Source organism: Poecile atricapillus, chromosome 14 (assembly GCF_030490865.1).
Source record: "Poecile atricapillus isolate bPoeAtr1 chromosome 14, bPoeAtr1.hap1, whole genome shotgun sequence".
NCBI lineage: Eukaryota > Metazoa > Chordata > Aves > Passeriformes > Paridae > Poecile > Poecile atricapillus.
This window is the reverse complement of record NC_081262.1, coordinates 7,975,593-7,989,327: the sequence shown is the minus strand read 5'-3', so window position 1 is coordinate 7,989,327 and position 13,735 is coordinate 7,975,593. Positions and strand designations below refer to the sequence as shown.

The following is a 13,735-nucleotide window of genomic DNA, read 5'->3' as shown; positions in this document are numbered from 1 at the left end:
GGGCAGATTATAGTAATTGAGTAAAGATCTAATTAAAAATCCTCTTGCAAGAGTTTTGTCCCAATAGAGGGCATATCAAAATAGAAATGGTTCTTTAGTTCCACCAAAGACCTGAATTCACTGATTATCTAAGTGAGGAGAAATTGAATCAGGTAGCTTTGCACTGAGTGCTGACTTGACTGCACGATATCCTTTGCTTTCCTTTAAAGCACTGGATACCCCATATGGAAAGAATACACAGCACTTTGCTGAGATCAGAAGAGTGACATTGCTGTGACTTCTCAGATGCATTGGGAGAACAATAGAGAACTCTAAAATAAATTTCTGTCTCTGAGAAAATGTTGAGAGCAACATAATTCATAATATTTAGCCCATGCAACTGAAGCCTGTGAGCTGTATCTCCAGCCATAGCTTGTTTCATGCTCAAGTGTTAGTTCAATAAAATGAACATGTACTTTTCACCTGTCAGTGGCTAACCTAAATTGTAAATTAATTTGTAAATGTCCCTGTTTTAAAATGTTCAAGTATATTATGTGCTTGTGTTTAAAAAGATTCAATTTGTATATACATAAATATGCATATGACAACATCAGACAGGATTTGGGATATATATGAAGTTGACTTCTGGAATGTATCTTGTGATTCTGCAAATTCTGCTCCCTGGGAGCTCTATCTTTCTTCCATTTATGTCAGTGGAAATCCTGCCTTTGCTCACAGGGTGTAGATGGATTCCTTTTCTTTTGCTCCCAACAGCAAAGCTGCTTTTTATCAGTGTTTGGTCTGTTTGCCTGTTGCTGAAGATAGTGAACAGTTTAAGATAGGCTTCAGGATAACTATTTTAGGATTAAAAGGCAGAGAAGATAGAGATTTTATTGCAAGTAAAATAAAAGAATAGAGCTTGCTCTTGTGTTTACAATGCATATTGGTTTTTAAAGAGGTCTGTCAAGTAAAGAGTTGTCTGGCTTTCTGTGTGTATATATATATATACACAAATATATATGAAGAAATTTGAAGCCATTCAGATTAGAGTTTGAGAGTTAATATTTTTGCTGTTAAGGGTTTCACATGGTGTCATTGCTGTGTAACCCCTGTCGTGCAGTTCCCTTCTATAAAAGTTGATTGCCATTTTTAGTGAGCAGGACCTGTCTATTCACAGACTGTAAAGCTGCTTTAGACCAGGTGATGAAGGAGCTGAAGTCCCCTTGGAAAGGGATGCAAGGAGAAGCAGCATGATAGGAATAAGAGTTTTTAAGGAATACACACACTCCTCCCACATAAAATATGTATTTTAAAATGAGAAGTATAACAATTCCTGTTTAACTAGTACATAGACAGTAACAGAAGACATGAAATGTTTGAAAGAGGATGGTGCAGGAAGAGTCTTAGGGAAAGAAGTAATTTAATTTTAGATTTGGGTATTTTTCTGTCCAAATGCAGCAAAACAATTCAAGATACAGCCTAAAATTTAAGTAAGTGTTTGGCTTGCATTGGAATCAGAAGTACAGATATATGTGCTTTTGTCCTCCGGGAGATTTGGGAGCTCATAGAAACTAACTTTCATCAGATTAGTTTGTCAAAGTCAAATTGTCAGGGGGAGCTGAGAAGAAAGCAAAACTTGTGGTTAATGCACTTGAGACAGGGTGCTAAATAATGTTTCTTGGTACAAAGCTTTGATTTCCAATGTCTTCAAGTAGAGTTGATAGAAAATTATGACTCTCTGATGTTTCAGAATTGGGATACATTTATTAAAGGAGTAAAGCTTTGAAAATAAAAATCCTCGAGCTATATATTAAAAATTTGAAGTTAAAGATTGCTTTCATTAATAGTACTTAAGTATGATGTAATATAGAAGCTTAAATTCTGTATTGTTGACAATTTTAATTTTCATTGCTCTTAGTGGACTTAACTAGTGTATTGAGTTATTTTCATACAGTCTTTTGCTTTGTGGGTTATAGGAAAAACTGTAGCTAATACATATTTGACAGACATGCTTGTGCTGTAGTGTGGGTAAAAGGAAAAGAAATGGACTCATTTGTATTGTGTTCAAACCAGGAAAGGAAATTAGTCTCATATATAGCTATATATGATAATTGTATAATATAACAGTTTTTGTGTCATTCTAAAGACATAAAAGAAACTTCATCCTGTAAGTTCAGTGTGTTACTTTGTAGCTAAAAAGTTCCATTCTCAAGATTTAAAATAGCAACTGGGACTAAATTAATATAATCTGGTTTTCAAATATGTAACTTTATTGTGGTACCACACAAATAGAAATGAAAATAATGTGACTCCTGGCATAGTCATTAAGATTTCTAGTCACAGCACACCTGTTTCCTGGCACTGTCACCTGCACACTAAGGGGGAATACAGAGTATTTCAGATTTTGAGTCCAGATCCTCTGGGTTTTCTACTGCATAAGACTGCAGTTGATATTTTATGTATACAGCACTTAGAAAAGAGCATTCAGTTCTTCTTCATTTCCATTTTTTTGTCATATCAGTATCCAAGAGAAGAGAAATAAGTCAGCAGGAAATGGTTGGCTTTTATATGACAAATACTTTATAGTAAATGCTTCCCATTGTGTGGTATGAAATGTCTGGGTTACCTGAAACTCGGCATGAAGGTTAAATCGAGAAGAGTGCAGAGCAGCATATTTCATTTTCAGGGGTTTAATTTAAAGGTAAACAGTTCTCCAGCTCGTGCTTCTCCATCTCCATCAGAATGTCTCACCGAATTAATCTGTTCATTTGGTGCTCAAGGGCACCATTTCAATGAAATAGTGAATTGAGTAATTTTCTTTTCAAGTTACAAAATTTTCCTGCTAATTGCTGTTGAAGTTTAGGAAGAAGGAATGCAGACTATTTAGGGTCTACAAAACAAAACTTAGCCTGTCAAGAGATGTTTTTATTCTTGCTATCTTGTAATGCTATAATCAAGAGAAGCAATTTATTCTAACAAATTATTGAATATAGAGCCCATAGAAACAGTTCAGATGGTGTTGCTTTGCATCATGACATTATGGGGAAAAAAAGGAAAGTAATTTACATGCTGCTTGGACAACTGCTAGATAAAAATATGGCAGTTTTATAACAACTCATGCGTCATTTAGATATTCTAGTAGCCTCCTGGTATAAAATGAAAATATAAAAATAAATTTTCTATATTTGTTTCTTATTGTGATGTTGAAGCTAAATTAACAAGTTACTTGGATTAATAAACTTCTTTTCAGAGAAATCTTAACAGGGACACCTAATTACAAAAATAAAAGTAAACCTTTCTTTTTTTGAATTTGAAATTTTACCCACATTTTTCCATTTCCTTACATGTCAATGTGCTTGATTTCACCTCTCTTCTCCTTCCCAAAATGTATTGTTTTATAAATATTGGCAAATTTTAATCTTACTTGCTCTACAGCTTTTTGGGCAATTGCTAGTACTAAAGATATTCAGTGTTTATTTATTTAAAAGAAAACTGAATATTGAATACTTCAGATCATGTGAAATGCTGAAGGCGCTTCCTGCATGAAAAATCTGGTTTTCTTCATTGTATCATGTAAAATATCTTTGCATGAAGGCATAATAAATTATGGGCGCTTAATATCAATATTCCTCCTTAATTCAATTTATATTTTAGAAAATGGAATCATCCCATCAGAATGTATCTGAACAAAACTTTTTTAAAGAGGAATCTAGACTGTTACATGAGAATAAAGTTTTTATTTCAATATTTTTTTTTTTTTTAAGGGAAAGCATCACTGTAAGCTTACTGTATATATATAAGCTTGTACATTGTAAGCACTGTATGTACCATGTTTCTAAAGAGTTTTGAGGTGGGTTATTTTGTTGTTATTTTAAATTTGGAGTCTGTATTGGCCTTCAGGGTATTTTCAACCAGATTAAAGAACGAAATTAAGAAAGAAAACTGCAGTGTTGGAGAGAAGCACTGGACTGAGACACATTTTAACTAATATTGTTGATAGTTATTACTGTAATATAGGCTAGTGAAAAAATGGATCTCAATTTCATGAACTGCTGTGTTGTAGTTTGCAGAATCTCCTGAATAAAATTATAGGGTTGACTGCTAATACTTTATCTGAGGAGAAGACAGAAATAGTGTTTCCCTATTCAATAGCTGAGCAAGAGATAAGCCCTTGGGGTCTTGCTGCAGTTTTTTTATTGATGCTTTTTAATTAACAGTTGATTCCTGACCAGTTGACAAATTAACACATGGTTGGCATATGTCTTTAAATAACAAAATATTTAGATGACACTGGATTTTATTAGCATAACATTACTGAGTTATTTTTCTAACAGTGGCATTAAGCACAACACTAAAAAGAGATCCATTTTAGATTTATTTTCAAGCTTTCTTTTTTCTGTTGGCATATTTACTGATGAAAATGTTGCTTTGATTAAACTGGTGCTTGACTGAGGGCATTGCAGGACTGTAGCTCACCCTCAGCGCGTCTGCTACTGGATGGGTTTGCAGCAATGCCTTTTTCAAACTACTTTATCTGAAAGCACTTTTCTGGTACCATTGAAATGAACCCAGAGCTGGAGATGGAAATGCATCAGCTATTTTAGTAGAGAAGCACAGAGTAATAATTACAATTATGTAGTAAATCTCTGTTTAAAGGAAAATAGATTTCTTTTCAAAACTGACAGTTCCTTGATTTCTTCTTTGTATCTCATCCTCTTAAATTCCTGTTTGTTCCACTAAACAATAAATGTACAAAAAAATCTCATGCTGGGATGGGGAAAATGGCAATTTCATGTATTGTATACCCTTGTTATGTTGTGTAACGCTGGCCCGGTTCTGCCATACAGAAACTGGCAATACAAGTAAGATGGAAATTTTAAGCTTATGTAGTTTCAGTAATTTTGAGATGATTTTTGTGTAATATAGTGGCATTTGGTATATTTAGGATTGGAAATTGTACCTTCCTAAAAGTTTTATGATGGAATAGTTACTGAATAGCTACTGAATAGTTACTGAAGCACAGTTAGCCTGTGAATATTTGCTGTATAACTTTTAATTACAAACTAGTGAGGATGAATCAGCAATTGAATATTTAATTAGCTCCCATCTCAGTTTATTTCCTGCTTCATTTTGAGGTTAGCATTTGGTGCCTCATAAATAGATAAAAAGTGATATGATAATTTTGCTAAGACTGGTTGGCCAAGATGGTGGAAAATATTAGGCTACATTAGAATAACCTGAGTTTATTTCTGCAGTTGCAGGTTCAACTTTGAATAGCACTGTTGTCAGCTTAATTTAGGATGGGATGCATTGTGTGGTATCAGAGGCTGATTAAAGTCCTAAAGCCATATTTCCTTTTATTTCATATTTACTTTAATCTTAATTGAGTTGGATTGAGCCCTCAGCTGTTTGGTTGTTTGGTTTTGTATGGGTTATTTCTTCCTCCCTGGTGCTACCAGCAGGAGGTTGGTTAAATGCTAAGTAATGGTTAGAACCTCAGGAGCAGTGAGTTTGATGTTGATTGCAACAGCACCAAGCCCAGAATCTAAAAGTGTTTTATCTGTCCCTAAATCATGGCAGGTAACTGTGGCAATCATAGCATTTCCAAAAGCTCCTGGAAAATATTTGATACATCTTAAGTGAGCTGTCCCATTAATAATGAAGAATATCAGTGTTTCACCATCTGTTCCATACTAGCAGTGTGTATAAAAGACCAGCAGTTGTGTGAAACAATTTAAATTGCAAGTGGGAATGAACTTGGCTTGTAATGAAAAACTGCAAAACAGCATGGCATAAAATATGGTACATCAAGACTCTGCTTCTTAATTTTACATCTTAACATAATTTTATATATATATAATATATATTAAGAGCCTAGAACTTTTCCATTATCTATTACAATTGTTAGAGATTTGTAATTTGATACTAGCCTTTTGCCATGGACAGAAGAAATGTGGCAAATTATCAGTCAAAAAGAATCTCATACAACAGTTTGGGAGACATGAATTTCAGATTAAAAATATTTTCCTAGATGTGTTTTGATGCTTCTGTAATCTGAAGGAGTTTTGCTTGTTAATTGAAATTTTGTGGTCTCTTAATCAAAACTGTGTGCTCTTGAACTGTGGGCTAGTAAATTACTTTCACTGTATAGTTAGTGCAGAAACAGTAGCAGTTTTATTTTTTAGAAAATATGCCTAGAAAACTTCAGTGAAATCTTAAAAGTGGGTCTTTTTTAAAGTACTGTTACTTTATCTTTCTCTGTATGCATTTGTTTCCTTAAAAAAGAAACTATGAAATCCAACCTTTAATAATGTGAAAATGCAAAGGGTTTTTGCAAAGTGTATATATTTGTAATTTTAACAAAATTGCTTTGTCCTCAAAGTACATTCACATCAAGTGTACATAAATGTGTATATTGAACCTTAGGGGAAGATCTTTGCTGTTTTCTGTGTGAGTACATATGCAAATGTGTAGGCTTGTGTCGACTCATACAATCACCAAAGACATGTACTGAAAGTAGGGGGCGGGTGTCACTGATACAAACCTAAATCAAAAAAATTTCCCTGTATTTTTTGCTTGTAAATAAAAGTAGGTGTTTGTTTACGAGTTGGAATGTAAAGTACAATCTAGATTTCTGCTGCGGATAATTGTGCCCAATGAAAAGAAGGTTATAGGTACCTTTTTATAATTTAAGACTGAAAAAATTGGCCAGGCTTTGAGCCAGTTGTGTTTTTCTGTTACCAATTGTTCTGTTTACTATATTGTGACAAAAACTCTTTATTACTGCAACAGCTTGGCAGTAACAACTCGGTGCTAAAATCATTGCTCTGAGTAGCCGACCTGCTGTTGCAAAACGCACGTTTAATGATAAAGTGCAGACCTGGAGCTGAATCATTTTGACCTTGGTTTACATTGCTTCTGGTGAGGACAGTGAGCCTTAGCACATGGTACAGAATTTCATGGTAGATTGCTTGGTGTTTGTTTTACAGATCAAATTCATGTCAGAATAAAAGAACATTTTTAACTGTTTTCAGGCTGGGATTTTATTTCTGAGATGTTCTGCCTTTTTTTTAGACAAATGGCAGAAAAATGGCCACATTATAAGCACTAATGTGATCAGCTGTAAACAGCAAAAAGTGCATGTTCCAGCAGTCTTAATTAGAAAAGTCCTTTGTGCCATTATTTTCTGTAGTCAAGGAGACTCTTTAGAGTAACCTAAGGGATAGAAAGTATCTACATTCAGCATTTGGCTCCTGTGTATAACAGAAGTCCTTCCTGTGAAAGATGTTTTTATTTAAATACATTTGCAATGCAGAAGTCATACTGTAGGAATGCAGCTTCTGCTTAAGAGAAAACTTAAACATAATTGAAATTATTTCACTGAAAATACTGTTTTTGAAGATTTGTGACCGAAAAAATCTTCAGGACTGAAAAAGTTGCTGAATGTGGTATTTAAAAATGGAGGTTTTCTTGTGGGCTTGAAAACATAACTGACAGTAGAGATGAAGGTAGAACGAAGGAAGGGCAGTGAGGGCAGGGCAGTTCTTGGGAAGGGCTCTGAGCTGAGGTTGTCCCACACTGGAAGTGGCTCATGGACCAAAACAGGATTTTCCTCATCTCTGCCCATGTGGCTAAAGCTTCCAGAACCAAAGCTCTTCCACAAACCTTTTCTTCTTCCCAGACATCACCCATGCCTCCCTGTCTTGTCTTCTGCCTCACGCAGCTGGTGGCAGCAAATAAGTGTCCCTCCAGTGGGATGATGTGGTACTTTAAATCCTTGGAGAGGAAAGAGGGGAACACAAGGTTGAGCCTCACCAGGGAATCCAGTGGGAACAAAAATCTTAGTGAAAAGAAAAAAAAAAATAGTAACACAGGTGTCAATTGTTTAATTAGCATTGAACAGTGCATTTATTTATTATTATAGTCCCATTTTATGGTAATAATGTGTTATCATGAATTAAAATGTTCACTTTAATGTTCCCACCAGCTTGTATAGGCTTCAGTACCACACATTTGTCCTGTGGTGGGGCAGGGAGCAAGCTCTGCTCTGCTCTGTCCCAGCAGCAGCTGCTCTCAGCTGTGGGAACTGGGCAGGTGACCCTGCAGAGGAGTTTGGGGGGAGTTCCAACACTGCAGCTTTGTTGGTTTAATCAAGGATGAGTTTCAAATAACCTGCAACACAACTGGTGTGTGGAGAGTGTGTATGTTGCTGAAAAAACATGTGCCTGATAAAAATTAAATAGCAAAGTATATAATATGTAGGGGTTTTTTATTTTCGGTTAGATCTTGATTGAATTAATTTATTTGATTAATGAATACATTAATTAATTTTGGCATTACATTACTACATTGAATGAAATGTATTAATATAGAACTGGAATGTTGAAATAGGACTGGACATCTGTGCAAGTTCATATGTAGAAAACAAAAATAAAATAACTGTATATAGTTTGTAATTTCATGAATTTAATTAAGCAATGTAAGCACTGCTTAAGTTTTTGAAGTCTGTAAGTATGGAAGTCTTCAACAATTTCATACTATTCTTTTTATTCTTTCTAATTCTTTCTATTATGTCCCTACAATTATGTCTGATTTGTTATTCCTAAAAATATTCCTGTTCCTTGTAACTTCTAATGAGAGGGAAGAACAGAACAAAATGTCAGTGCAGGTTCTAGGAATGCTACAGCAAATTCCTCCTGAACTCGAAGGAGCATCCCTGCTTTGATGGTGTTGTTGTGTTCTATCTAGGGAAGCAATAACCTTCAGATTTGCATCCCCATGCATGGCAGCATGGGCTGAACCTTTTCCATACAATGAATTTATTCAGTGTTGTCAAATGTATTTATGGTGTTTTGTTGGCGGGTTGGTTTTTTTTTTTTCCCCCTCAAGAAACAAGAATTAATTTCAATGCCTTTTCCTACAGACATAAATAATGCAGGTTAGATAGACACATCTTTCAGATAATGGTTGTTTTTGAGAGCTGTAGTTGTCTAATAATAGGTTTGGCTTTGTGCCTAAAGAACATACTGTGACATTTAAACCAGGTGAGCAGTGCCAGCATTCCTGAGACAGAACACTCTGGCTGGAGCATAAAGCATCCAGCACCTGATGTCACTGTAAACCTGTTGGAGCTCCCTGTTCCTGGAAAATGGGTCACCTTTAGATTGCAGTCCACTGTAATTGTGATCCCTCAAAGGAAAAAGGTTTAAACTATGTGTAAGTTATGGCATGCATGATGTCTTGCTGGTTGTGATAAACTTTAATATCTAATTCCATCAGCAGAATGTGGAGTTTATAGAACTATTCTATTTATTTGGACCAACATAGTATAAAGTCCTGGATCTAAAATGCTACAGAAACTTCAGTAAAACATTTTAATGAGAGTTGTGATATAATATTTAAAAAATCTACTATATTAAGATGTCATCACAAAATAATATTTTAATAACATAAAAATGTTCAACAAATACATTCTGGAGTTTTTGTACCCAACATCTGAAAAGTAGGAACTGGGGAGGCATTGTGGGAGTATGTCAGCATTTCCTCCTGCAAAGACTGGTAATTCTGGATCTCAAAAAAAATGCCTAAGTTGTTATGCCACAGCCTCTGTGCTGCTGTTCTGCTGTGCCTCTCTAAGACTGCAGTGGTTTATGGTCCAGAAAAGACAGATTCTGCCAGGGAGAGGATCTGACATCCTGTCAGTGGATGTTTTTGTGAAACAGGTTTTATTAGGATTCATGGTTTTCCTTTATCTCTGAGGACAGTCAAGGGGTTTTTGCATATTGCCAACATATTTATATAGCCATAATAACAGAGATCATCAAAAGATCAATTTTTATGCTTACCAGGACTGTTTAGTTACATTATGAAGTTGAGAAACGTATTCTTTATGCCATTTATATTTTTTCCTCTCTATTTTTAGGATGCAAAGTTTGTAGAAGAGCGACGCAAGCAGCTACAAAATTACCTAAGGAATGTAATGAACAAAATTATTCAAACTGTGCCAGAATTCACAGCCAATCCCAAAAAAGAGACACTTATTCAGCTGATGCCCTTTTTTCTGTAAGTATCTGTCAAGTACTTAAGAAAATATTAAGGTTTTTTTTTTATCACAGATTAATTTAAAATATAATGCCAGCATCTCCAAAATCTTTAAAACAGTGGTTTTTTTTAAATACACGGCTTCTGTTCAGACTGCAGGTGCTTTTGTTATATTTAAAGGAATATATGACATAAAGATAATTTTTTTGTTTATTTAAATGGTGATTTTGGATAAAAATCACAGTGCAAAGCTTTCAGAAATATCTAAGCGACTTTAAAATCTGCGTCCATACATGCTCTTCAAACATTAGGTATTTTCAATTTCTTTCATTTGGTCTTCTTTAGTTCTGTTTTGTTTTTGCTTGTGTGGGGTTTGTATTATTTTTTTAATCTTTTTTGGGGGGATGAGGGTAGAACACTGTTAGGGCCCTTACTAACCAAACTAAAACGTCAAGTTGTTGAACTTTTTTTAGCTGAATTTTGCAGTCTGCTGATGCATGTTTTGATTTCATTAAAGTTGAATATGTCTAGAAATAACTTAATAGTTGTCAGTTAAGCACCTCAAACCCTTTCATATACCATCACACAAGGGATATAATCTTGTAAAACTGTCCCTTTTCCTTTTCAACTTACTTCTTTATGTATTTGTAATGATATTTAAAACTATTTAGGAAATAATACTAGTGTAAATTTATTTTTGAAAGTCATGTTCTTTCACTAGTAATTTTTCAGTGCAATGGTTTTTCATTACTACACCTGCACAAATTATGTATAGATGGAACACTAGTTTACAGTAAGTCCTCGTGTGAAATTTGCTTTCCACAAGCCTCTGCACAGGGATTGTACATCTATGCCTGTAAATCCATGGGTGGATTCATTTGCAGCTCCAAGACCAATTTCAAATGAATATGTTTCATCACAGCACAGTTGTATTATTGCCTGGTCTTTTGCAGAGTGTGTCAGATTTTCAAGTTGAAATTGCATTTCAAGAAAGCTCTATTTATTAGAAAATGTAATAGAGGAGTGGAAGAATGCCAAGATGCATTTCGGGGCATTCATGAGTTTCTGATTTTTCTGTGGATTTGAAATCAATTTGATGAGACATCTTGCTGATGATGTTATAAATGGTGATCTTTGTGGGGAAAACTTAAGAGACTTGCCTTTTGCTCCCTAAGAACTTAATGTCTAGAATTTGACTAAGGGTTGTAAAGATGGAAATGGTTTAAAGTTCCAGTTGAGGGGCCCATGTGTAGATTTTTGTTGAGTCATTTTAAAGAAGTTATCCTTTATGTTGTAGTTAGTTTTGTATTTTAAAGAAGAGGAGGCAAATACAAAATATATTTGCAATTGTAAAATGTAATTGTAAATGCAATTATAATCCTGTGTTTTTTTAAAAAGTCTTAATACACTATTGTTACAGAAGTAATTTATTACACTATTTTTTGGTTCTGAGAAATGTCATTTCAAGATTTGTTTATTTATAATCTCCTGGCCACTTATGTCTAAAACAAGAAGGGAGAAAAAGCGTCTTCTTACTACTCAGCCCTAAACAATGACTTTCTAATACTTAGTCTTTTCTAAGTGTGTAAGTAGAATTTAGATCTCACGTTTCTGTTTATTAAAAGAAGTTCCAGGTATGGGGATCTGCACAGGACAAGATGAAAATCACAGTCCATGTAATGGGTTCTACCACTGCTGCACAAGTCGAAGCGAACACCATTTCCCTGTTATAAAACCCTCCAACCCTGTTTATTCTAATAAATGTAATGTAAGGAGAGATTCAATTAATTTCACAGAAAGAGTAAAGTTTTATTGAGAAGGCAACACGTTGAAGTTCCAATATTATAGGGGTACAATTTAGTTAGTGAAGCATTGTGATACAAAATAATGCAGTTATCTCTAAAGAGAGATTTGCTGAAGGAAATTGGCCAGCATCATTTATCACTCATTCCTAAACACCCCTGTGATGCACTGCACTGGTGCTAACCCTGGTGTGGGTGTGCCACAGGTGGCAAAAAACATGTTTATTTTTAGAGTTTATTTTTAAATTCAGCAATTTCATAATTCATAACTTCATAATTCATAACACATTGCATGAGACAATGGACTGGAATGTTCTGTGTTACCTGGACATTATGGCAGAGATTCTGTTCCTACATATATCTGTGAATTGTTTCTGAGAATATTTTTTTATATAAAAAATGTATCAGCATTCTCTCTTGGCTAGATGGTTCTCTCTGGGAATACTAGTGGGATTCTGGAAAAATTCAGCTGTTGAGCAAAATAACTATATTGCTCATCTATGGCAGCAAACCAAATAGTTTTTTAATGCATTTTACTACTGATATTTCAGACTCTTCTGCAGATACAGCAGCAGCATTAAATTAATAAAAAGAACTTTTCTAGAATGTGCTCCTTCTATCAGTGTCTGAAAGTGCCATCATTTCTAGGCTATCATTTGAACTCTCTGTGGCCTTTATTATCTGAGAGTCATGACCTGGCACTGCTGGTGATTTAAGAAGCACCTGAAAGAAAATGCATTTCAGTTCCACTTCTGATTGCCAACTTCCCCAGTATTATCCTTCTGTAATGGATTTTGAGCTTCATCAACAGGAGACCTTAAGTATCTTGGAGTCTGTGAATTGTTTATTACAGTAATCAGTTGTAACCTTTGTACTGTAGCTGCAATTCTTCTGTTAGGTTTAATAATATTTTCCTATAAAACACTGTAAATACATACAAAAATTCTGATATATTTAATTTTGCCTCTGTAGCACAAATGTATGTACAGTTAGTTGCATCTTTATCAGTGAAAGAGTAATTACAAAACATTGAGGTATTAGTCCTAGGATTGTGCTGTAGACAGTAGTGATACCTCACTCTGGGGAAAATATTATCTTGATATGCATGAAAAATCTCAAGAGCATTGGATCTGTCTATTAGGAAGCAATGAAATAAAATTTAAAAAAATGAAAATTATCTGGTCTAAAGGGTTTCTTCTCATGGCAAAATTACATGATCAGGCTTCAGTGTACAAATGAAAAATCCCATAGAAGTTATGTCTGATTAGGCATCCTATAGATAGAAATTACAGGGTCAGTTTTAAGACCTGACTGTGGTCCTGTAATATGATTATGATGAACAGAACGTAAGATTAATATATCTAAGACTGAATCCACTGTTACTGAATATTGCCTAAAATTTTTATTGTGAGTTTGTTCTTTTGGTTTGGGAATTCCTCCCTTTCAAGTGCAGTGGTTCCATACAATCAGGTGCAGATCTGATGAGGCAAAACATTTAAATTGATCTGTATGAAATAGCCTGGCACTCTTACAGAGGAAGGAGTTGCTTTTATTTTGAAACTCAGCTAACAGTTTGCAGTACAATAATGTGAATGACTTTGCTACATTTCTTCCCATTATGGTATCAAATGCTAGTGGTGATTCGTGGAAATGTCTCTTGTTCTAAATCCTTCTGCTGTGAACTGTCATTGATGTATTTTTTCTTTCATCAGTCTCTACCACTTGTAATCTCAGTTTGTATCTTTTTCAGTTTTGATACTGTGTTAGCTCAGTCACAGGATTGGCCAAAGAGTTTCCCTTATAGTCTACTTTCATGTCTTAATGTAAGAAATAGATTCTGGCTCTGCTAATTTGTCTGCTTAAATGCTGAATAAAAAATTATTTGTAGTAGTAAAATTGTCATCACAAGAGAA

General features: G+C 34.6%; 1 protein-coding gene across 3 annotated transcripts in view; it reads left to right on the top strand.

Moving 5' to 3' along the window:
* SNX29 (sorting nexin 29) overlaps positions 1 to 13,735 on the top strand; it is a 97,679-nt gene that overhangs the window by 61,050 nt on the left and 22,894 nt on the right. For all 3 annotated transcript variants that reach the window (XM_058849897.1, XM_058849900.1, XM_058849898.1), the window contains exon 20: positions 9,902 to 10,041. In XM_058849897.1, the coding sequence (XP_058705880.1) occupies positions 9,902 to 10,041 (140 nt within the window). The remainder of the gene's footprint in view (positions 1 to 9,901; positions 10,042 to 13,735) is intronic.